Below are 24,153 nucleotides of genomic sequence, written 5' to 3' on the forward strand. Positions count from 1 at the left end.
GGGAGCCAGGCTTGTGGAGTCTGCTTCCTGGGACTTGTGACGGGGATGCTACTGCAGGGTCCGCCCGTGAGTGTATTAAGAACCAGGCCAGTATTTACGTGCTGATGCTAAATGACGGTTGCCTTTTTTAACGGCATTTTTTGACGAGTGAAATGTATGAATCCGCTCTGTGCGGCGTCAGTGGGTATGTGGCTGGCCTACAAACACACTTAAATGGCACACTTCTGCGGAGCATTAATTTCTGAGTGTCCACCAGATATATGTAGGCAGGCAGACATGTCACCGGGGTTGCTATAAAGCTTAATTAATATCCCTGAAGAGCCCTTAGATCATTTCACAGAGTGCTAAATAAGAAAATATTGTACCTATGGATATTATACCCATAAAGAAACGCGGGTAAATACACTGATAGGCCGCCTTAGATTTGGTTATGCCTCAAAGGTCTGATGTAGACTCCACTGGGAAAATAAATTGTATTGAAGATAACCATCTTTTATGTGAGGTTTAAAAAGAAAAGAACAGAGCCCCAGATTTAAACGCTAGAAATCTCTACACACTGTTGATTTGGAAGAAGCAAATCTAATAGGGAAAAAAAAAAAAAAGAATAGCAAGTTTTCTTCCTTGTTTTTGTTTGTTGGTTTGTTTGTTTTTTTCTCTTTCTCCTCTACCAGTCCCTATATCTAGGGTTGCTTTGATGAGTTGAGAATTATCGTCAGTTATGCATCAACTCAAATAAACCAGGTGTGTTTTTTCTGTGTAAGTCTTGAAGAAATTCCATAAAATACTTAACCTGTCCCTTTTCATTTTTATAACACAGACGTGCCTTCTTTCTTTTCCTTCTTTCCTTCCTTCCTTCCTCCCACCCTCTACCCAGGGACTAGGTCTGGAAAACCTTCTTAAACCTAAGAAATAACCATTATTGGGGGTTTTTTTGTTTCTTTCTGGGCCTTAGTGTACTGATTCAGAAATAGAGGGAACTAAATTAGAACTTCCCGAAGGTATACCCCATGGAACACCAGTTTTAAGACTGGGGAGGTGGGTGGGTTAAAATGTATGTGGTCAAATAAATAAATACATAAATAAAATGTGGTCATGTAAGTTAGCAGAATGGTATTTAGGTTATTTAAGGTACTAAAGGCTTATGAAGATATGTAGCAATCTCCTTAATTTCGTTTACTCCCGTGTTTCCCAAATATTGTGGAACAAACACTGTCTTTACCGAAGACCAGTCATACTCAAATACACCTGGTGATCCAGAGAATACGCTTTGAGATCTTATATTTCAGGTCCTCTCTGATCTCACGACAGAAGTAGGAAGCCCAGAATTTCTTCAAACCCTTGTTAAGAAAGGACTTTGTGATTTTGCTCCTCTCAGCCTAAACTGTTGAAACTCATCCACACGCAGACTCATTTATCAGCTGCTGCAATATTTGGGCCTGGCAAGTTAGTGCTCAGATATGCACTAACAATAAACCTTTTTATAAAAATGGCATGATAGATAGCTTTCCTAGAATATAAACCCGGTAGGCTCTCGCTCAAACCTCTTTCCTGAAGTGGGAGCCTGATGACTCGGGTGTGCTCAAACATTTTGTAGGATTTGAAGTGTTATTGCTCTTTCTGCGACTGCTGCTCCCCGGCTCCTTGGTGAGGGTCCCTGTTCCCTTAATTCATTAACAGTTTTCAAAAGCAAGCTCATGACATGGGTAGGATGCAAGGAGACTGAGGAAATGTTTAGGGCCAACCAGAATTTGACCATGCTGAGTTCAATGTTGATCATCATTTTCTACATAGGGAAAACAACTAAAAGTTCCTCAAAAAGTTTAACATCAGGATGACCATATAACTGAGAAATTCCTCTCCTTGGTATTCCCCAAAAGAATAAAAATAGGTGCTTAGACAAACACTTGTACACAGATTCCCAGAGCAGCACTATGCACAATAGCCAAAGGGTAGAAACAACCCAAATGTCCATCAGTGGATGAATGGATGGGCAAAGTGTGGTGTCTGTTACAATGGAATAGTATTCCACCATAAAAATGAGTGAAGTACTGGCAAAAAATCACAACAGAGATGAACTTGAAAACATGATATTAAGTGAAAGAGGCCAAGCAAAATAGGTCATATGTTCTATGACTCCATCTACATGAACTACTCAGACTAGAGAAATCCATAGAGACAGAAATCAGGTTCATGGTAACCAGGAGCTGGGGTAGCGGAAGGGGAAATGAGAATCACTGCCTCATGGAGGCAGCGTTTTCTTTGGGGCTGATAGAAATGTTTTGGGGCAAAATAGAAGCGATATTTGTACAACATTGTGACTACACGAGATGCCACAAAATTGTACACTTGAAAATAGTTAATTTTATGTTATGTGAATCTCACCTAAATAAAATAATTTTAACTGATTAATTAAAAGAAAACAGCTAGACAGCCAGCGTGTCCCTCGCAGTACAAAAGGTCTCCTCAAGGGAGAGACAAGATAGCTGGGCTCGAGAATTTACCTCTTACTGCAGCCTTTCCCAGGAGAGGGAGTCTATTCCCAAAACATGCTTTGAAATGGTTAACTTTGAAGCCACTATACAAAAAAAAAAATACCAGCATATGTCATGTGATCAATACTAATACATGGATGCAAGTATGTCATAGGTTAACATCTGGAAGACTTGTCAACATGATCCCCATGCTACATCATGGGAACTGCAGCTCTGTGGACAGTCCTGAAGTCGCTGAAGCACCAAAGATAAGGAAATAAAGAAAGGTGTGTCAGGCAGGGCTCCTTTGTTACAGAGGTGGGGGGGAGAAGGAGAAAGATAAATGGATTCTTTCCTGGTTGGAGGAGGGTAAACAGGGCTCTTCAGAGCTGGAAACCATTCTCATCATATTCTTTTAAAAGTGATTTGGAAGAGAAAATGCACCATGAAATCCTCGTGTTTGCAAAGGTACTGGCCCGTGAAGATAAACTGCTCTGTAGGTGGGCAAAGAAGGGACTGATAAGGAGCGAGTACATTTACCCAAAATTCTTCCAGACCTACCTGAAGATTATCTCTGAGCTCCTGGTTATCAACCAGGAAGTGGCCCCAAATTAGTGTCAACTAACTTTTAAATATACACAGTCTGTGGGGCTGCTCTGTAAAGAGGGGAAGGGAGGACCGCAAAGACACAGCATCTTAGAAATTAATCAAAATTATCTCATTCTTTTCCAAAGTCATTGTGTGTGCTCAGTGGAAATAATCAATGTGGCTATAGCTAATCTACCTCAAGAATGACAGCAATTCTACTTCTGGGAATATATGTGAAGAAACCTGAAACACTAATTTGAAAGAATATATGCACCCCTATGTTCATTACAGCATTATCTACAATAGCTAAGATCTGGAAACAACCCAAATGCCCATCAGCAAATAAGTGGATTTAAAAATAAAAAATTAAAAAGCTGTGGTACATTTATACAATGAAATACTACTCAGATGTAAAAAAGAAGGACATCTTACCCTTTGTGACAGCATGAATGGACCTGGAGAATATTATGCTAAGTGAAATAAGCCACTCAGAGAAAGACAAATACCATATGATCTCACTTATATGTGGAATCTAATGAACAAAGTGATTTAACGAACAAAAATGGGCACATGATGCAGTGTGCAGATGATGTTTTGTTGAGTTGTACACTTGAAACCTGTATGGTTTTATGAACCAATGTCACCCCAATAAAGTCAATTTTTTTAAAAAGGACAGAAAAGTTGTGGAGAATTCCCCCTTACAAGGTCAAGAAAGTGAAGAGTCTCTCAGGAATCATTTGAAAAGCCTCAGAATAGAAAGATGAAGATTTCTCAAAGGATTTGAAATAGCTATGTGTAGGTATCATGAGAACATGGTCTTTATTTACCCAAATCTTGAAAATCTAGCGCTAGGGCATCCTTGAAGAAGACACTACAAGATAAATAAAGAGAAGTGCTGCGTCTGAGAGCTGACAGAAGACATTCAATTTATCGGTTCCTAAAGACAGTATAAAATGAACTTTTCAAGATCTACATTGGTCATGTTTTATTCATCTCCTAGAAATTGATAGAATACCAAGCATGCACTCTTTCAGGGACAGGGATACAGTGGTGAGGAGGACTCAATCCAGGCCAACAAAAACAAGGAAATGAGTGAGCCAGCTACTCCAAGGGGGTTAGTGTTGAATGAATGAGAGGGCAGGGTCTTTATCCCAGCACCACCCCACCTGTGCCAACAGCAAGGCAGGTAACATGATGGGGTTGGGAGGGCTAAACAAGGACGCCTTTCTGAGAAAGTGAGCTCGAAGGGGAGACTTGAAAGACCTGAGGAGGAGGAGCCATGCAAAGGGCGAGTCCAGGACTTTCCAGAAGGAGGGAAACACAATGTGAGTACCCTGGAAAGGGAGGAGACCTCAGGAGCAGAGTGAATGGAGACTGGGAAGGGATGAGATACACCACACCAGGTGCTTTGTGGGGCCATGATGAGCTGGATTACTTCCAAGTATAAAGCAACTGGAAGACTTTAAGCCAGAGAGGAATATGATTTGATTTGTATCTGTAGACAACAACTGGCTCCTATGAGATTGGATGTAGAGGACCAAAGTGGAAACCCATTTAGAGGCTACTGACTGCAGTAGGCCAGGTGCAAGGTGATGTAGAGGTCTAAGGGTAAGAAAAGGACAGATACATGTCAGAGGAAGAGAAGAAATCATCTGATGCTGGATCAGGTGTGAGGGAGGGACAGAAGCCATACTGAAGCCTAGTGATGTAGGTGGCATGGCATCCACCAGGTGCCACTCTCCAGGACAGGAGCATGCATTTTGCCCCAGTGGCTGAGAATGTTGGCAGACAACAGTTATCAGCCAAGTTCTTCTCAGGACTGAACTTCAGCTGAAGAGAGCCACCTCTCCCAAGGTTACGCCCTGGTGGCTGGTTCAGGTGAGGGTGTTAAAGCCACACTCCCTCAGCCCAAATTGGAGCAACTCTGCAGAGCCATCCCCGCTCCAGAGCTGCCCATGAGATTGACCAGGGCCCTTTCCAACAGCATCACAGCTCAGTCTCGCCCTCTGCCCAGCCTGCTTGCTTCACTCCCTCACAGGTGGTGTTTCCAAGAGCGCTTTCTAACAAACAACCTGCAAGAAGCTTTCTCTTCCTTAGAAAATGCTTCCTGGGGTGGCACCTGTACCACTGACAGTGATGACGTCTGTGTTGTTTTGTCGTTCTTGTTGTTTCTTTAGAGACAGAGGAAGAAAAGGAGAGGGAGAGAGAGAGAGAAACATCGATGTGAGAGAAAACCATCAATCAACTGCCTCCTATATGTCCCCCACCATGGATCGAGCCCACAACCTGGGCATGTGGCCTGTTTGGAAATCAAACGGGCAACCTTGTGGAACACGGGATGATGCCCAACCAACTGAGCCACACCAGCCAGGGCGGGATGACTTCTTTCACCAACATGGGTGAAGCCTGGTAGAGAAGGGTAATGTAGAGTGAAAAATCAAGAGTTGTATTTTGGTCATGTTAAACTTGAAATGTCTAATGATATTGATATGAAAATGGACTAATAGGTGCCATATTGAGGAGTGGCTAGAATATTCTGGTCAAAAACCAAAACCCTCAAGGCAGAGGGCAAAGAAGACAGCCAGGCATTTTCAGAGAAATGGACTGAATTCTCCCTGAGTCTGTTCTACCATAATCCTTTTGGAGATTGAATGCCTCTAAATCTGCTTCCTTTGTGCAGGGAGAAGGCATAGTTTAAAACCCTTGCATTTGGACTAAAATCCAGATTCCATGCCCTCACAAGTATGTGTAATGTAGTTACTATCCATCATGCCTACCTCTTCTTCCTACCACTCACTCCCCGCATCACTGTGCTCCAGCAATACCGTTCTTTCACATCCTCAAGAATGAGATCTTCTCCACCTCAGGGACTTGGCACATGCTCTTTTCGTTGCCTGCCATGTTCTTTTCAGGACTCCTTGCATGATTAGTTGCTTCTTATCCTCAGACCACCCCATTTCTTTTATCATCTCCTCGGAGAGGAGTGACCACACTAAGCTAGTCCCCCAGTTTCTCTGTCCTAGTTCCTGGTTTCTTTCATGACACTTCCCGCAATTTATAATTATTTGATGTACTTGTTGGTTTGCCTGGACTTGAGTTTTGTTTATTTGGTATGTTTCTTCAGTCATAATTCCCAGATGAAGATAAAGACGTAGTCACCACTGTACCCACACGCTCCGTAACTAGTGGTTGACTCATAACTTCATATTTTAAATGTTGTGTTCTTTCCAAGGACATGGGAGGGAACATGCTACAGATGTGTATTAAACACCTCCTGTGGGCCAGCTTCTGTGCTCACAGACTATTTTCATGATTTCTTTCAGCCCTTCCAACAGTTCTGTGATGTAGATATTGCTATTTCCCATTTTTTAGAGAAGGCATCTGAGGCTCAGGGAAATTATCTTTCCCAGCATCGCACAGTTCCCGGTGGAGTTGAGATTTGAATCCAGATGTGCCTCGCTCCAAAGCCTGCCCGTTTTCTTTCTTTTTTAAAAAACATATTTTGATTGCTTTCAGAGAGGAAGGGAGAGGCAGAGAGAGACAGAAACATCAAAGGTGAGAGAGAATCAGTGATTGGCTGCCTCCTGCACTCCCCACACTGGGGATCGAGCCCACAACCTAGGCATGTGCCCTGACCAGGAATTGAACAGTGACCTCCTGGTTCATATACTGATGCTCAAACACTGAGCCACACCAGCCGGGCTCTTTTTTATTATTATTATTCTATTTTATTTTATTTTTTTTCCATCACCATTTATCCCCTCTGTGCCCTCCACTCCCACCTCCTCCCCATAGTCACCACACTATTGTCCATGTCCATCAGTTCTCTCTTTTTTTTCTTATTTGCTCAATCTCTCCACTCACGCCCCCACCCCCCCACCCTCCACAGGGCTGTCTATACCATGCTGTGTGTGTTCCTTCAGCAGACATTTGTGAGCACCTACTAAGAACAGAGAAAAACACTAGGAAGCAGAAGATCTAGGACCTGCCTTTGAGAAGTTTGTAATTTGGGCAGACAAGGCAAACACACAGGACAGATGTAATGGCATGAAGCAGAGTATGATAAAGGTACAGACCCTAAGGTTCCTTCAGCTCGACAGTTCTTTGACTCTCAGAATGATACAGGCAGTAAACGTGAGGGGAGAAATCATCTGCTCGTTGATTGTATCTGATGGCATGCATTCTTTCTTCATCTTGCTCTGGCTGCCGGTGAACACCAGCGCAAGTCTATTTGAGATGTCTGTCTCTACACTCCCACATTATAGTGTACGGTGAAGTCAAGGTCAAGTGTGAAGTCAAAGTCAGAAGTCTTTGCGGTTTCTTTTTTTTTCCTTTATTACATCAAGACTCTAACCAATTAACTTGAAAAAAGTCAACAAGTTAACAACACCAGGGGGTAAAAAACCTCCTCATTTTATCCCAAAGAGTGAAATGGATTTGCTCACACCAGCTTTCTTTAGTGACCTTAACGACCTTGCCTGTTGCACTCAGCAGTATATCATTTCTTGGGGGGCGAGTGGGGGGAGAATAAGTTTTACCATGAAAAATGCTATGTCACATCACAGTGTGACACTATTTAAATATCAAGAGTTGAAGCTTCTATTTAGAAAAACGGAAGGCAATAAATTGAGTGGCTAATTATTCCAGCTGTGGGCATTTTGAGTCTGACTGCACATTTTGAAGAGGGCAACACAGAGGATTTTCCTGTTGTTCACGGCATATGCAAATGTGGGGATGTCCCCTGTGATCAGAAAGGTTCAGGGATCAGAAACCTTGAAGCCTATTTTCCCCTCAATCAAAATTAGTTTGAGGAAGCTTAGGGAATCATGATGTGAAATGGGCTTTTAATTATACTAATTGGGTTATTGGCTTTTTCAAACTTGGGAAGTGGCAATTTTTTTAAAACATTTTTAAAGTTTAATTTTAAAAGCAACAGTTCATTTCTCAACTCAAGCAGAAATTCCCAACTGGGAGAAGAGAGCAAGCACATTAGTGATAGCCTCCATCCCTCCCCTTCCTAATAAAACGGCTTTTGAGGGGAGGGGGAGCCTGCGATGCTCTAGTCGCTGGGCTAATTAGAACAACTCATTCATCCCACAAGGAGCTGAAGTGAGCTGGGCACTGTGCGAGGTCAAGGAGATCTAGTAAAGAGCGGGATATACATGATTCCTGCCCTTCAGTGGATTAATAGCTACACTTACTGACCGTTCCCTGGACGTCAAGATGAATGTGAAGCATGTCATGTAAATAAACTCACCACTGCCCCCAACAAGCCCATGAAGTAGGTACTAGCATCCACTCACTTTACAGGTGAGGCCACTGGGACCCAGAGAGGTTAAGTCACTTTCCCAATGTCACACAGCGATAAGTATAGGAGCCAAACCCTGGTTGTCCAAGTCCAGAATCTGTAGGCTTAGTACCGCCTCTTTGGTAAAATCCTATTGGTTTCAAACAATTCAATAAATAAGAAGAACAATAATGCAGGGATGTTTATATGTGGGGGAAAGTCTGACTCTATCAAATGTTTGCCAGTCTGTCCCTCAAGAGTATAGGAGCCTTTTGCTGTCTGTTTGTTTGTGTTTTAATTTATGTACTTGGGTGTGTGTTTTTTAAATGATGTGTACGTTTTATATTTGCAAAAAGGAAAATAAGGGCAGAACCCTTTAAAGATTACTTAGTTTTGCTGGTCAAGAAGTGGCTGAGCAGTGCAGTATCCAAGGTCACCTTTCTCATCGTCTCTTGTGCTTTTTCCATCTCATCCTGCAGGCTTCTCTCTCTCTCTTCCTCTTTCTCTCCACATCCCATTCTCTCTCTCTCTCTCTCTCTCTCTCTCTCTCTCTCTCTCTCTCTCCTCTCTCTCTCTCTCTCTGTCTCTCTCTCTCTCTCTCCCTCTCCCTCTCCCTCTCCCTCTCCCTCTCCCTCTCCCTCTCCCTCTCCCTCTCTCCCTCCCTCCCTCTCTCCCTCCCTCTCCCAGGGTCCCACCCATTGAGTTTCCCTTCTTTCAGCACCATTCCTTCTTGTATGGAAGAGTATAATAACAATTCCAGAAAGTGTGCTGGTTATTTAACCTCTCTCCAGCTAAATGTTTTATTATGACTCCTGAAAACCTAATTACAGTAACTTGACATGCCACAGTACCCTTTATAGGCTGCCTCTGTAGTAAACTTACTCCTTTAGAGACAATAAACCTGATGCTTCAAAGAACACGGCCAGCACCAGTAAAATGTGATGAAATCTCGCGTTCTCTACTGCACACCTGGTCTCCCTCGCTGGTCCCATGCCCCCGCTCCTGCTGCATTCCTGTCTCTATCCCTTCTCTGGATTGTTTGTTTTATCAAATGTCAGCAATGGCATTTATGATTTAAAATCGTTTAGGGCCCAGCTGGTATGGCTCAGTGGTTGAGTGTCAAACCTTTTAAGAGGTCGCTGGTTCGATTCCCAGCCAGGGCACACACCCAGGCTGCGGGCTTACTCCCTCCCCAGTGGGGGGCATGCAGGAGGCAGCCGGTCAGTGTTTATCTCTTATCATTGATGTTTCTATCTCTCTCTCCCTTTCCCTTCCTCTCTCTAAAAATCAATAAAAACATATTTTTAAAAATCGTTTCGGTTCCTGTCTGGGTGGTCAGTTGTTAGAAGTGTCATACCATGCACCAAACGATGGCTGGTTCGATTTCCAGTCACATGTGGGAGACAACCGATCGATGCTTTTCTCACTCCCTTTCTCTCTCTCCCTTCCTCTTTCTCTAAAAAATCAATAAAAATATGTCCTTGGGTGAGGATTTTTTTTTCAAAAACTCTTTTAGGGATTAATGGACTGTGTATCAATATTTTCATCCGCTGCTCCCCATACCTGGGAGTTTATTTACTGGGAGGTCAGTTTTCTCGGTAGAGCAGCAGTGAACACCCGTTTTCCTGATACTGGAGCCACTTTCTTGCACACGGCGCCACGTCGAAACCATTGAGGACTTTTATTCGGTTTCAAGGAGAATGTTGGCGGAAACTGACTTCATGGGCCAAAGAGAGCTCACCTGCACTGTCAGTCATGGGCGACCCCGCTTAGCTGAGGGCTGAGCTGGGGGGAGGTAGTGGGGTGCAGGTTGAGAGAGAGGAAGGAAAGAGGACAAAACAGAAACTTGACCGTTGGGGCTGGGGCAATGCCATTGTTTATGTAGCAGGTCTCTGTTTCAAAGGCTTGCTAGGACTCCCCCTTGGGAGTAAAGCCAAGCCTGGAGCCGGTCGGCAGCCAGCCTCCTAGGACCCCACCGGTTGCCGCTGGGAAATGGCACTGGCCGGTGAGGGGTTGGCTGCATGTGTTTCTTTCTCTGGTAGGCCGCGTGGTTAAGGCGTGTGTTTCCTTGTGATTGACGCTGAAAAGAGGGCGAGGAGTCTTTTATTGGGGCCTTAAGTCATCTTACCAGCCACCTCTTCTCAAAGCTTCCCCTCGAGGGGAGCCAAGCTCCTTCTGCATCCCAAGGATCAAATAAAAGCCCACGGCATTTTGAATTGACCGGGCCCCCCTTGCATGGATGCTGTGCATGTGTTTCTTGTTTGTTGGGCTTCTTTGGAGAATCTTCCATGGTTGTTTCATCAGAGAACATGCATGCCTTCACTTTCTAAACCAAGCCGGAGCCAAAGCCTGCTTTGCCAAGAGTCTGCCTCGACTACACATTTTTGCTGTCTCGGAAAATGCCCAAGAGAATGGCTGCCGGCTCTCTCGGTTCTTATTAAATGCTGAGAAAAGGGGAGACATTTCTCCAAAAGAATTGGCAGCTTCCGGGGATGTGATGATGGCTGTATTCTTAAGAAATCCCTGGGATCCAGGGCACCAAGCTGGGGACCTGGAGGGCCGTCCTTCCTTAGTCTGCCTACTCCATCCCACGGCCATTCTGCGTGCCTGCCCTGTGCCCGGGGGGACGCTGTGTGCTAGGCCTGAAGCCCGCTAGCCCTCGTGGCTGGGGAAGGGTTGTGCAATCTCTTCTGGTGCTTTTCGTAAGCCATCCAGGGCTGCTTCTCTCTATCCCTCTGAGTGTTAGCAAACTCCAAGGACAGCACTTTGGGGGCCCCTCATTTGCCTTTCCTTCCCGAGACATAAGTGGCCAATTCTGAGAGCAATTGAGTTGTGCTTGAAAAATGTCAAGTGCATTTGGAAGCTACACATTTTTGCTGACGCCTGGAGTCCCGCGCTGAGCTCTTTCCATGACCAACCGCTGGGGAGCAGTTCAGTTGGGGCATCACGAGTGACTCTTCATTTCCGAGTCAGCTCGGGGAACAATCCCCAGTCCTCTCAGCCTTCTTGGTCCTCCCAGTGGCCATCTGGCCAGACCGTTAACTGTGGGTCTGGCTTCATTTTATTTATTGTTTTTCCTGCAGCGTGTGAGGGCAGTCCTTGGGTGAATCGGAACTTGTCATTTTTTTCAACCTGGAATTATGAAAATTTTCCAACATCCAGAAAAGTTGGAAGAATAGCATGATGAAGAATCACCACCTCGTTCCAACAATTGCTATCATTTTGCCCCATTTGCCTCATCTATACATAGAGAGAGATAAAGATCTTCTTGCTGAATCATTTGAAAGGAAGTTGGCGACTTCATGACACTTCACCCCTAAAAACATCAGCCCTCAAAACTTGCATTTAAAAAAATATATCCACTCACCATCTAGTGTGTTGTCTGTAAGTTAGATACATTTAAAAGCTGCAAAAATGGTTAGGGTAGAGTTTCTTAAACTTGAACGTACATTCGAATCACCTAGGGAGCTTCGTAGGGGGTGCACTCCCTGACCCCCAGTGTGGGTCTGGTCAGAGCCAGGAATTTGTACTTTCCTAACAGCATTCAAGTCACCCTAAAGTAGGTATGTAGGGGACACAATCTGAAGATCGTTTCTTTAGAACCTTTCTTTGTTTGTTTGCTGAATTTAAGCTTCTCAAGATTTGGAACACCAGGGTGTAACTATGTTGTGGCAGAAACAGGAGTCTACATATCTTTGGTATTTTGGTTTAATTGTTTGAAGCACCGGCAACTAGAAAGAAGAGATGTGATGACTGAGGGGGTGTCGTTTAGCTGTGACTACCACAGACGCTGTGTTACCCCTGAGCAGCTGAGAGATTTATCTTTTAAGGGGCAACGCCTGGTGGGAAGTAAACGGGTTGTTTTTCTGTGGAGGGATCTCGCCTGTATGTGTACATGTGGACACTCGCTTTGCAAACTCGTAAATCTGGTTGGAAAGCAAGAATCAAGAGGGCAGAAGGAATCCTAATCTTAAAATAAAAAATGTTTATTTAATCTTTACTGTTGAAAGTATTACATATGTACCTTATTTTTTCCCCAATTGACCTCTTCTAGCCTGCCCCTACCCCAACCCCAACCCGAGGCCTCTACCACCCTATTGTCTGTGTCCATGGGTTATGCATATATGCCTACAAATTCTTTGGTTGATCTCTTCCCACTCACCGCCCCACCACCCGCCTTCCCTCTGAAATTCATCTGTCTGTTCTATGTTTCTATGTCGCTAGATCTGTTTTGTTCATCAGTTTATTTTCCACATATGAGTGAGATCATGGGATACTTGTCTCTCTCTGACTTATTTTAAAATGTTTACAGTCATGTCCTTTTAATATTTATTACTTTGACCTTGAAAAGGCTGTAGGTCATTCATTTAACAAAGATTTGTTGAATGCCCACTATGTCCCAGGCTCTATTCTGGATGTTAAGATATAGCATTGAACAAATCAGACAAAATACATTATTATTTTAAACTACATAGAGATTCAGTTCTAAATGATAGATGCAGGTGATAAAGAATACACAAATGTATATATGATGAAGAAAAACAAAACAGTTATAACGGGATGGAAAATGACAGAGGAAGGAGTGAGGAGGCCAGAGAAGATCTCTCTGGAGCAGTGGTGAAACGAGGTGGAGAAATAAGCCATGCAGATATTTCCAGGTGGAGGGAACAGCAAGTGCAAATGCCCTGGGGCAGGAATGTGATGGATGTGCTATGAAGAAGAATAGGAAAAGGACAACGTAACTGATGGGAGGATAAAGTGGTAGAAGATGTGGTTGGAGGGGTTGCCAGAGGACAGGTTACACAAGGCCTTGTAGCCATGGGAAGGATTTCTGGATTTATTATAAGAATTATTGGAAGCCTTTTTTATTGTTTGTTTGTTTGTTTGCTTGCTTGAGAGAGGGGTAGGGAGTGGTGATTTATGATGTAATCTTTTTAGAAGGAGGTATAGAAAATAGACTGGATTGCAAGGGGGCAATATTGGATCTCGTGAAGCAATCCCATACCACAGGAATAATTAATGGCTATTTCTTTCTGCTCCTATAAATGACTGCATTAAAAATAACAGTAACACCAATTTAAATTTCCTAATCTTCGTCTTGTGATTTCTCTCATGTTGCTGAAACATTCCTGTTTCTAATTTACTGATTCTGTCAACAAATATGGCTGATGTTGAGCACTGGGGTTTAGGCTCTGGACATCCTAAGAGTAATAGCTGGAGTATCAAGTGTCAAGGATTTCACAGTTTGACTTGGGACAGATACATTAATTATTAAGATTACGCCCTAGCCGGTTTGGCTCAGTGCATAAAGCATCAGCCTGCAGACTGAAGGGTCCTGGGTTTGATTCCGGTCAAGGGCATTACCTCAGTTGCAGGCTCCTCCCTGACTTCCTTGTCCAGGACTCCAATCCAGATGTATCTTGCTCCAAAATTCTGCCTTTGCACACTGTGCCTAGGCTCCTCTGCTAAAGGACCCTTTGTAACCTGGAGCTACTGGACAAGGAATACAGGGCCTCTTTTTATGTATGAAAGGACCATGACCCCATGAGCCTTAAAATTGCCCCCTCACAACCCAAACCTCTCGACTTCCTTCGGGTCATCAAACATACTTACAGTACAAATAACGTTTAAATATCAGTTAGTTGTTTATTTTAATGTAAGCTAAGTTAAATAATCCACTAATGAGATGCTCATTTTCTGACATGATTGTTAGTCATATCAGGCCTGTTTGATCTTCGTCAAGGATTTAAATACTTTCAAGGTTTTATCTGGAAGCAGCCAAGATACAAATGTGTGTAATGACAGGGATGTTGCCTCAGAATCCCGCTGGGCAAGATTGCTAGCCCCAGTGTGCAGGGGCAGTGTGGTGTAGTAGCTCCATTAGAGCTCTTAGAGTCAGGCAGATTGGAGCTGGAGCCTTACAGACCTGGCCTGCTAACTCTGAGCTTCCATTTTCTCATCTGTACAACTGCAGTAATCATAGTACCTACCTTCTAGGGTTGATGTGAGCTTCAGTGCAAGTAAAACATTTAGCGTTGTCACAAACAAATAGTATGTCGCCCATAAATATAGTTGCACCTACTGAAGACTTGAAGAGAAGGGACTACCCGTAAAAGATTTTGGGATCTTAGAATTAAAGCTGAGTAAAAATCACAACACAGTGAGGGAGCTCCATTCATGCATTCATTCATTCATTTGCTCATTCATTCACATCTCCCCTGCATGATGAACAAACTTAGAGTTGGGCACATAAAGATGAACACGTTACAGAAGGAGACACAGCCCTGGCGTTCAGCTGCTCAAAGTCTAGACTCTACCTAACCTATGCTTTAAAGTCCAGTGGTATATATTTCTTGGAAGATAAGCCATCATTTTAAAAGGTGTGGCAAGCACATTTGAAGCCCTGAATGGCACACAATCAGAGAGTTGATGGGCCTTGAAGTGTCCCTGAAGAAACAGTCTCCTGACCCTGAGGAAGGGTTATATTAGGTGTCCACAGGAGACCCCATTTCCCTGTTGTCACACCATAGCTCTAGCCACCAAGGGCAAAGATGTTTCCAAAGAAGGAACCACGACACCGTGACCTAAAGAGATGGTCTCAGAACAGGAAGCAGGATGGAGAGGAAAACGGCTTAGGAAGAAGACTCAAGAGAGACAGGTTAGGGTAACACTTAAGAGCACAGACTTGCGCATAAGACAGAGGTCCAGGTAGAGGTCCATGGATAGTTGCTTAACTTCTCCCAGCCTGATTTCTCCTATCTTAAATGGAGATATTATAATATTTATTTGTAAGTAGTTGTGCCAATATATTTCACATGGTCTGTCTTTGTGAATGACCCATGTGCACTTGAAAAGAATGTATATTCTGCAGCTTTGGGGTGAAATGTCCTATAAATGTCAATTAAATCCATATGATCCAGTGTGTCCTTTAGAGCCACTGTTTCCTTGTTAATTTTTTCTCTGGAAGATCTATCCAGTGAAGTCAGCGGGGTATTAAAGTCCCCGACTACGACTGTGTTGTTGATGATCTCTCCCTTAAAGTCCTCTAGAAGTTTTTTGTTTTATATTTAGGTGCTCCTATATTAGATGCATATATGTTTACCAGGGTTATAGCCTCTTGTTAGATCAGTCCCTTTAGTATTATGTAGTGACCTTTGTTGTCTCTTGTGATGGCCTTGATTTTGAAGTCTATTTTGTCAGATATGAGTATTGCTATACCAGCTTTTTTTTCTTTTCTATTTGCATGGACAAATTTTTTCCATCCCTTCACTTTCATTCTGTGTGTGTCTTTTGTTCTGAGGTGGGTCTCTTGTAGACAGCATATAGTTGGGTCATGCTTTTGTATTCATTCAGGTACCCTATGTCTTTTGATTAGAGCATTTAATTCATTTACATTTAAGGTTATTATTGATAGGTACTTATTTATTGCCATTTTAATTCTGTATGCCTAGATTTTTCTATTTTGTCTTCTCATTATAGCAGCCCCTTTAGCATTTCTTGTAAAGCTGGCTTGGTGGTGATAAAATTCTTTAGCCTTTTTTTGTCTGGGAAGCTCTTTATTTCACAGTCTATGTTGAATGATAGCCTTGCTAAATATAGTAATCTTGGTTTCAGATCCTTGCTTTTTATTACCTTGAGTATTTCATGCTATTCCCTTCTGGCCTGTACAGTTTCTGATGAGAAATCCCATTATAGCCTTATGGGAGGTCCTTTATAGGTAACAGTTTGCTTTTCTCTTGTTGCCTTTAAGATTCTCTCTTTGTCTTTAATTTTTGGCATTTTAATTATGATTGCCTGTGCATGGGCCTGTTGAGGTTCTTCTTGTTTGGGATTCTCTGTGCCTCCTGAACTTGTGTGACTTTTTCCTTCACCAAGTTATGGAAGTTTTCTGCCATTATTTCTTTAAACACATTCTTTATTCCTTTCTTCCTTTCTGCCTCTTATGGCACACCAACTATGTGAATATTGTTGTGTTTCATGTTGTCCCACAGCTCCCTTAGGCTGTCCTCCTGTTTTTCAATTGTTTTTCTTTGTGGTTCTCTGAATATTTTTCTACCCTGTCTTCTAATTCACTGCTTTTATCCTCAGCTTCCCCTAATCTGATGTGTATCCTTTCCTATGTGTTCATTTGTGCTATGTCATTCTTTATTTCCATTTTCATAGTTACTGTATCTTTTCTCATGCTGTTGAGCATCTTTACCATCATTATTCTGAACTCCATATCAGATAAATTTATCTCCATTTCATTTATCTCTTCTTCTGGAGAATTCTCTTGTTCTTTCATTTGGGGATTTTTTTTGTCTCCTCATTTTGGCTACCTGTTTGACTTTGTGACTGTGTATTAGGTAGATCTGCTATGCCTCTCAATCTCTAGTGCAATACAGTGTCAAATGCTGTTTCTGACTAATTAGATCAGGCAAAGACTCAAAGCCTTCAAAGACTGCCTCTGCCTGCAGACTGATTAGAGTCTGTCTTGAGTAGGCAATTGCTTCTGCCTGGAGGCTAATTGTTATTCTCAGCTTCTTTTTTTTTAATATATTTTATTGATTTTTTACAGAGAGGAAGGGAGAGGGATAGAGAGTTAGAAACATCGATGAGAGAGAAACATCGATCAGCTGCCTCCTGCACACCTCCTACTGGGGATGTGCCCGCAACCAAGGTACATGCCCTTAACCGGAATCGAACCTGGGACCTTTCAGTCCACAGGCTGACGCTCTATCCACTGAGCCAAACCGGTTAGGGCTATTCTCAGCTTCTTAATGGGCCTCAGTCTATTTTGAATGATAGCCGTGCTGGATAATATCTCTCCAGAACTTCCACTGCTGTCTATGGGTGCCCATCCAGCTCTTTCACACCATGGGGCAAAGTATTTTCCAATAGGATGGGTCAACTGTCTTCCCCCCAGGCAAAACTGCCTGGATAGCAAAAGTCTGTGTGAGCAAGATGAACTCCACAGTGTGAGGGAATGACAGCACAGAAAACCAGGATGTCTGTATTCTGAGCTCTAACCTCAGAGGTCCCAACCATGGCTTTTGATCACACAGCTCCAATCCACTCTGCCCTCCCTCTGCTGGAGCACAAGCGGCTGCATATGGAATTTTGTGTGTTGGCCCTTTAAGAGTATGCCTGAGTTTCTAGCCAGATGTTTTATGGGCAACTTTCTCAGTTCTGGTGCTCTCTGCTGGGGCCCAGCTTGGGATTAGACCCCAAAGTTCTCATTGGCAACCCCCCACAGCTGAAATATCTCTCCAGAACTTCCACTGCTGTCTATGAGTGCCCATCCAGCTCTTTCACACCTTCACCCTTCCTACCAGTATATGGTCTCCACCCTCCATCCTCGGTTATCAGGGTTCTCTCCAGCTAGTCTTCCATTGATTATTCAGGATTTTTTTTTTAATATATTTTAGTTATAATTCCAGTTTGGTCCTGGGAGCATGTCTGTGTAGCATCCACTTAATCCGCCACCATTTGTAATCTCTCTCAGTAACTCGGTTTTTGTATTTGCTTTGACTATGTTGCAGGATCATTGTGGAAGATTAAATCTAGATGCATATGGGAGAATCTGTAATGATGTGAGTTTGCAGAATTCATCTGTGTCACAATCAAGGGTAGCATTTCGCCCCTTCATCCCTGATGGGCAGGCAGGGTCACTAGCCAGGACTGTCCTAGCATCTATAAAGCAAAGTGCAAGAGAGCAGCGGCTGCCCCTCCCAGGTCACCGTGTGGATCCTGACTCTCTCCCTTCTCCTGGCAGGCACTTTCTCTTTAAGACCTCCTCTGGAAGCACACCCCTGTTCAGCAGCTCTTCTCCGGGGTACCCCTTGACCTCAGGAACCGTTTACACCCCGCCACCCCGCCTGCTGCCCCGGAACACCTTCTCCAGGAAGGCCTTCAAGCTGAAGAAGCCCTCCAAGTACTGCAGCTGGAAATGTGCTGCCCTGTCCGCCATCGCCGCCGCCCTCCTCCTGGCCATTCTGTTGGCCTATTTCATCGGTGAGTGGGGAGCCAGCTGCCTGTTGGGGGGAGGGCGGCGGGAGGGGGGGAGGGAACCAAGCCCTCTGTTGTCTGCACAATGTGCTTGTTGGCTACTGAAAGACGTAAAGGGAGTGATGTTTCCCCTCCTGAAATCCATTTCGATCTGATGGGTTTCTCCGTGATTCTAAACGACATTTCTCATATGTGAAATTAAGCATCCTTGCTGTATTCTTTCTTGGAGATCAGTTGAGAATTGTTGTTCCTGCAAACCCATCCCTCACTCCCAAAAGTAGCCTTCTAGTCTCCTCCATCACTGGATTTTAACCCAGGTGTATGCTCTGAAATTCATGAGCATTGCTTAACTACAGCCAGAAATCAAAGAGAAGAAGAATAGTGATCAGCATCTCTGGGAATAAACACCACATGCTACTGAATCCGAATCAGGTCCACCTCCCATGCCAGCTGTGCTTCTGGGAACTCAGAATAAGACTTAGGGTAGCAGATTGGCAAAGCTGCCGGGGTATCTTTTTGTCCCATCCAAGGATGTTGGTTTGCATCCTTGGGGTGCAGCCTGTGTAACTATGGGAAGCAGTGAATGCCAAGAGCTTAGGGGCAGGGTGCCACATGGATGCGAACATCCTGGGCTGGACACAAAGCCCACTCGCAGCTCCTGGCCCCGACAGAGAGCCCCTGCTGCCGCTCTGTCAACTGAGCCTGCCAATGGCAGATCTCCTGGCCCGGGCAGAGGCCGCAGGGACATTTGTTAAACTTTATTTGAAACACGTGGTGGTTCTGGCTTGGTTTCAGGGCAGCAGTGATCGGCCTCCCCAATTTGTCTGTGCCATGTTGCGAAGCAAACCTAGAAAACAGCAAGAGGAGGCCAATTCCCAAACAGCTCCCAACATTTATGTAGAAACCCCTCCCACAGAAGATGGGAAAGACAGCCCTGCGCATGCTGGCTTTGCCCCTTCTCTCTAGGGAGTGGGACTCACACACCTCCTTCATCCTCAGGCAACCAGTATGGTGCCTGCCAGGGAAGGGCTGGTCTGGAGTTCCAATACCATTCTACCCAAGCTTGCCTGATGGCAAGGGAGGGTGACTGTGCGCCTCCGGAGATCTTAGACCCTGACCACGGCTGACCATTACTAGCCCAAAACTGATGTGAAGTTTTCACTCTCTCCCATGATATCCCTGTGCTCATCTTAATATGGAAAAATAAGTTTCGCATTCCTTACTGGGTGCACCTCTCAGCAGTCCCTCCAAAAGTGACAACACTGACATCCCAGGGAAAGGCACTGTGTGTATCTGGGGCTTTGCAAACACCTTTGTGCTCTAAACCCATCTCTCTATGGGCAGAGGTTCAAGTCCTGTCTGCTTCTCACTTACCTCTTGAAGGATGGAGCAATGGGTTGACTTGAAGGAGAGGGAAGGGCATCTGTTACGCCCTCAATCACTTCGTTTTTGTGTTGTTAGAGGTGGTTTTATGGGCTTCCCCAGATGATTGTTCAGGGGGACTCAGTGGAAGTGAACTGAATTGCCTTCGGTTGCCTTCGGGGTTGTTGCACGATTCGGCTTTGTGTCAGAAACTTCAGAGAGGGTCCATGATGTTCCGCTGGGCTGGTGGGCACTGCCAGCCACTGCCAAGACTGTCCTCGGCGTACCTTCTCCTCCACTGGCAAGAGAAAGATAGATGGCTACTGCCTGATTTATTGAGCTTGATAGTTAAAATATAATAGCTTTCTGTAGGGCGATCACATAAATGGGACATCGCATAGTGAGCGTTTAATGTTTTAATCGGGTGTGTAACTTGTAAATGATGGATTAGGAAACATATTTATTCTCAGTCTTGAGGCTACTGGAAGCTGGACCTGAGCATCTGAGGATGGTTTATTAGGTTATAATCCATCATCTCCTATTATGTATGCTTTAGGTAAGATTGTGCTCTGACCCTGGAGTATTAAAGAATAGTTTATGACTCAAAATGAGTGATGTAATGAGCCCATTTACCCAGCAGCAACTGGGGGGAGCATGGAGCCACGGGGGCTACTCTCCACGGGTGATGGCAGGTCTGCAAGCGTGGTGGGAGGTCAAGACCGTGAGCTCTGATCTTGACCCCAGAGATCCCTTTCTCCTCAGCCTTCACAAAGTTGCTTTCCTTGTGGGTCTTGGTTCCCTAAATGAAACGTGGGAACAGGGTGGTTATTTATGCGCAGAAACTCTGAAGTATGGTGAGGATTAATTAATGTGGGTGACTTTGAAGATGAAAAGCAGTATATTATTAATTACAGAGCTTCAGGGGCATACACAGTGCATTGCAAACACAGAGAAAAGTGCTTTCGGCAGCAGCGAGGGGTGGTGCCTACCTAGAAACAAGCCATCGGGGAAGGAGGGAGAGGCAGCACAAGGGCCATGTGGGACTCTGTGTTCCACTAGAACATGACAGGTACTGCGATGAAGCACCGGCCGAGGGCCTTTATGGACAGGCCTGCCAGGAGCGGTGACCATAGGTCAAATGATCTTGTTTGCATGTTCAAACCCATCAGAGGAGACTTTCCAGAAATGAGTAATCTGGACTCGTTCAGGCCCATGACAAGTTCTCCCATAGATCCAGCATGTGGGTGGTGTTGACGCAGGATAGCGTCAGCCCTCCTGGAAATGGGAAAAGGTGGGGCCTTTACCAACTCCGGGAAGGACCCCTCCCCCCTTGTCCCCCAGTTCCTGATCTCAGAGCTGGGGTCAGCAATCTTTTATGATATACTCTCCATTTGATTCCCCCAGTGTACAGAATACCCTGGAATAAATTACTCTGAGGAGCTGCATGAACCACTCGGGGACCATTTGGGGCCTCATGCAGCCCCTGGCCCACATGGTTCCAAGGGAATACTGGTTTAGGAGAAGCTGGAACACAAGGGAGCTTCCCTCTTAAGAAGCTGTCTTCCATCCTTGGGCAGCTCAAGGACTTTCATTGCCAGCAACACCAGAAATCCCTCTGGACCCCGAAGTTTCTGAGTTGTATGAGCAGCATAGAGCTCCTCACCTGTGTTATGCTGACTACACTGTGTTTTTATCCTTACAGTGTACATAATAAGAACAGGTTAGAAACTTTCCTATTTAAAGTATGTTTATATAATTATGAAATTTGAACCATACCCACAGCCCCCAACACACACTCTAGCAGAAAATAAAATCAATGCCACCTGCATGGCCCAGTGGTTGAGCATTGACCTATGAACCAGGAGGTCACAGTTCGATTCCTGGTCGGGGTGCATGCATGGATTGCAGGCTCAATCCCCAGAGGGGGGTGTGCAGGAGGCAGGCCATCAATGATTCTCTCTCATCATTGATGTTTCTATCTCTCTCTCCCTCTTCCTTCCTTTCTGAAATAATTCAAATATATATATATATATTTTTTTTTTATTTTTTTTTAATTAGCACACAACAGTCATTTGACAAGAGTTGATGCTGAGGCCCAGAGCATCTAAGTCACATGGCTAGTTAGCTGCAGGGTGAAGACTAGACCCTTGGTTTCCTGATGTTGGGTCTAGCATCTTTGCCCTAACTACTGTCTCCTAAAGTTTACAGTTGGCCATGTTCTCCAAATACTGCCTCAAACCTACATGGTCCTGAATCATCTAACACAGTGGGCAGCAGCCATGCCTCCTCCTCAGTCTCCTAACCCCCGTCCCCAGTGCCCAGTAGCCTTTCTCGGTAAAGAGCAAGGGAGTAGGCATTCTCGGGTTTGCGGGCCATGCAGTCTCTGTCACAACTGATTGTTGTTAAGCAAAAGTAAACAGAGACATAAACAAATGGGCATGGTTGTGCTCCAAGAGACTTCAGTTACAGACAATGAAATTTGAATTTTATGTACTTTTCATGTGTCAACCAATATTATCCTTTGGATGTTGTTGTTTTTTTTTCAACCAGTCCGAGTGTAAAACTACCTCTTTAGCCCAGGGGCTCTTACAACTATACAAAAAACCAGGTGGCAGACAGGATTTGGCCCACAGGCCACAGTGTGCCAACCCCTGTCTGATTATATTACTGTTCTTTTCCTAAGATTGCCTTTTCAGAGTGTTTTCACCTTTACAAAGGGGAAAGATAAATGTTTTCAAACTGGCTAAGTCCAACCATATGTCTGCTTGTAGGTGGGCAGGTGATTGACATTTTCTGACATTGCATTCCCATTTCACAATGAATAATTACACCATGCCTTTCTGACCCACTCCCCAAACTCAAAGAAGAAAGCCACTTTTCCCTTTAGTTGAAAATTTTCTATAGGATAAGGGTTCCCATCTTAACAGGCTGCTTGACACAGTGCTCCAACGTGGATAAAGTGGAATTGTCTTGCAGTGTTGCCCTGTATTCATTGTCCTCCATCTTAAGTTAAACCCCAGTTTCCTGGGCAGAACCTTTGCCAGTTCAAAATCACTCAGGGGCTGCTGCCTTCCCGCCGAGGGTTTCCCACAGGTTGTTAACAGCGCTGGGTCATCGAATGACATCATCGCTTTCTGGCTCTAGGTTAACATTTCCTTACAGGGCACCAAAGTTTTTGCACAGCTTCCCCTCAGCAAGAAGAAAGAGGCTTGCAAGGTATGACTTTGCTGTTTAAATCCAGATAATCCTAGAAATTCTAAGATGAGAGTCAACACAATGGCGCAGCGTGAAGCCGGCCTCAGCCCATCCCCCCTGAGTTAAAAACATACACAGAGTAACTGACAAAACTCCCCACCTGGTTGAGAAGGGGGGAGGCAGGGGGCAGAGAGAATGATAAGCGCATTTGTGTCATCCTAAATTAGTTTTCAGCTCTTCAGATCTCTGCCAAACTAAAATACGTATATATAGTAGAAAGTCACCTTGTCTTTTTTCACTACGGTAATTCCTGCCAAATGTGAAACACTGTGTTTTAAGTCAGCTGCTCAGCACTGTCTTCTGACACTCTCTCTTTGATCTAGGAAGAACGCAGGCCATCAACATGTCATGATGTTAAAAGTGTGGTAATTTGGGGTGCTTTCAGGTGTGTGTGTTTTTTTCGAAAACAATGAGGGATTATTTTCTATGGAAACTAAAAGCTTGCGATGTGTTTAAAGTTGCTACACTTGAAAATTGATATGTTGAGACTCAGACTGATGAATCCTGTGTTCTCAGCTGCTATTTTGTGTGTATTCCCATCTCGCTGAACAGAGCAGGTTTAGGGAAAACAAAGAAAATGACAGAAAATGATGAGAACAGCACACTTACCTGGCAGCCTTTGTGAGGACCCAGCCTGGGGGCGGAAATTGGTCCTCATTCAAACTCCCTGCTCTTTGTCCAGAGAGATGCTAAACCCCTCCCTCCTTTGTGAAGTCCAAATCATGTATTTACAACTTAGTATCTAAGGGGCAAAATTCTAATGATTAAATCCAGCAAATAGCATTTCCACCCAACTCCAGGCCCAAATCGTTAAACCTCGCAGGTAGTCACACAAACAAAAAAAGAACTGCCCATAAGTACCGTATTTTCCAGCGTATAAGATGACTGGGCGTATAAGACGACCCCAACTTTTCCAGTTAAAATATAGAGTTTGGGATATACCCGCCCTATAAGATGACACCCAGCGTATAAGACGACCCCCAACTTTTGAGAAGATTTTCCTGGGTTAAAAAGTCATCTTATACGCCGGAAAATATGGTAAGTCAGGGGACCAGTTAGTGGCAGCCTTTTTATCTATTAGATATGCTAATGTGCTTTTAAAATATATATCCTATCTAATAGAAGGACAATATGCAAATTAACCATCACTCCATCACAAAGCTGGTGGCGCCCAGTCCCCTCAGCCCTGCCGGAGTCTCCCAG

At 44.3% G+C, this 24,153-nt stretch overlaps 1 protein-coding gene across 6 annotated transcripts in view; it reads left to right on the forward strand.

Annotated features, from left to right (window-relative positions):
• TENM2 (teneurin transmembrane protein 2) overlaps nucleotides 1-24,153 on the forward strand; it is a gene marked incomplete at both ends in the record, with an annotated part of 890,113 nt that overhangs the window by 629,060 nt on the left and 236,900 nt on the right. For all 6 annotated transcript variants that reach the window (XM_079771922.1, XM_079771923.1, XM_079771924.1 and 3 more), the window contains one exon: nucleotides 18,101-18,339. In XM_079771922.1, the coding sequence (XP_079628048.1) occupies nucleotides 18,101-18,339 (239 nt within the window). The remainder of the gene's footprint in view (nucleotides 1-18,100; nucleotides 18,340-24,153) is intronic.

The sequence above is a fragment of the Cnephaeus nilssonii genome, assembly GCF_951640355.1.
Source record: "Cnephaeus nilssonii genome assembly, chromosome: 5".
NCBI classification, from domain to species: Eukaryota; Metazoa; Chordata; class Mammalia; order Chiroptera; family Vespertilionidae; genus Cnephaeus; species Cnephaeus nilssonii.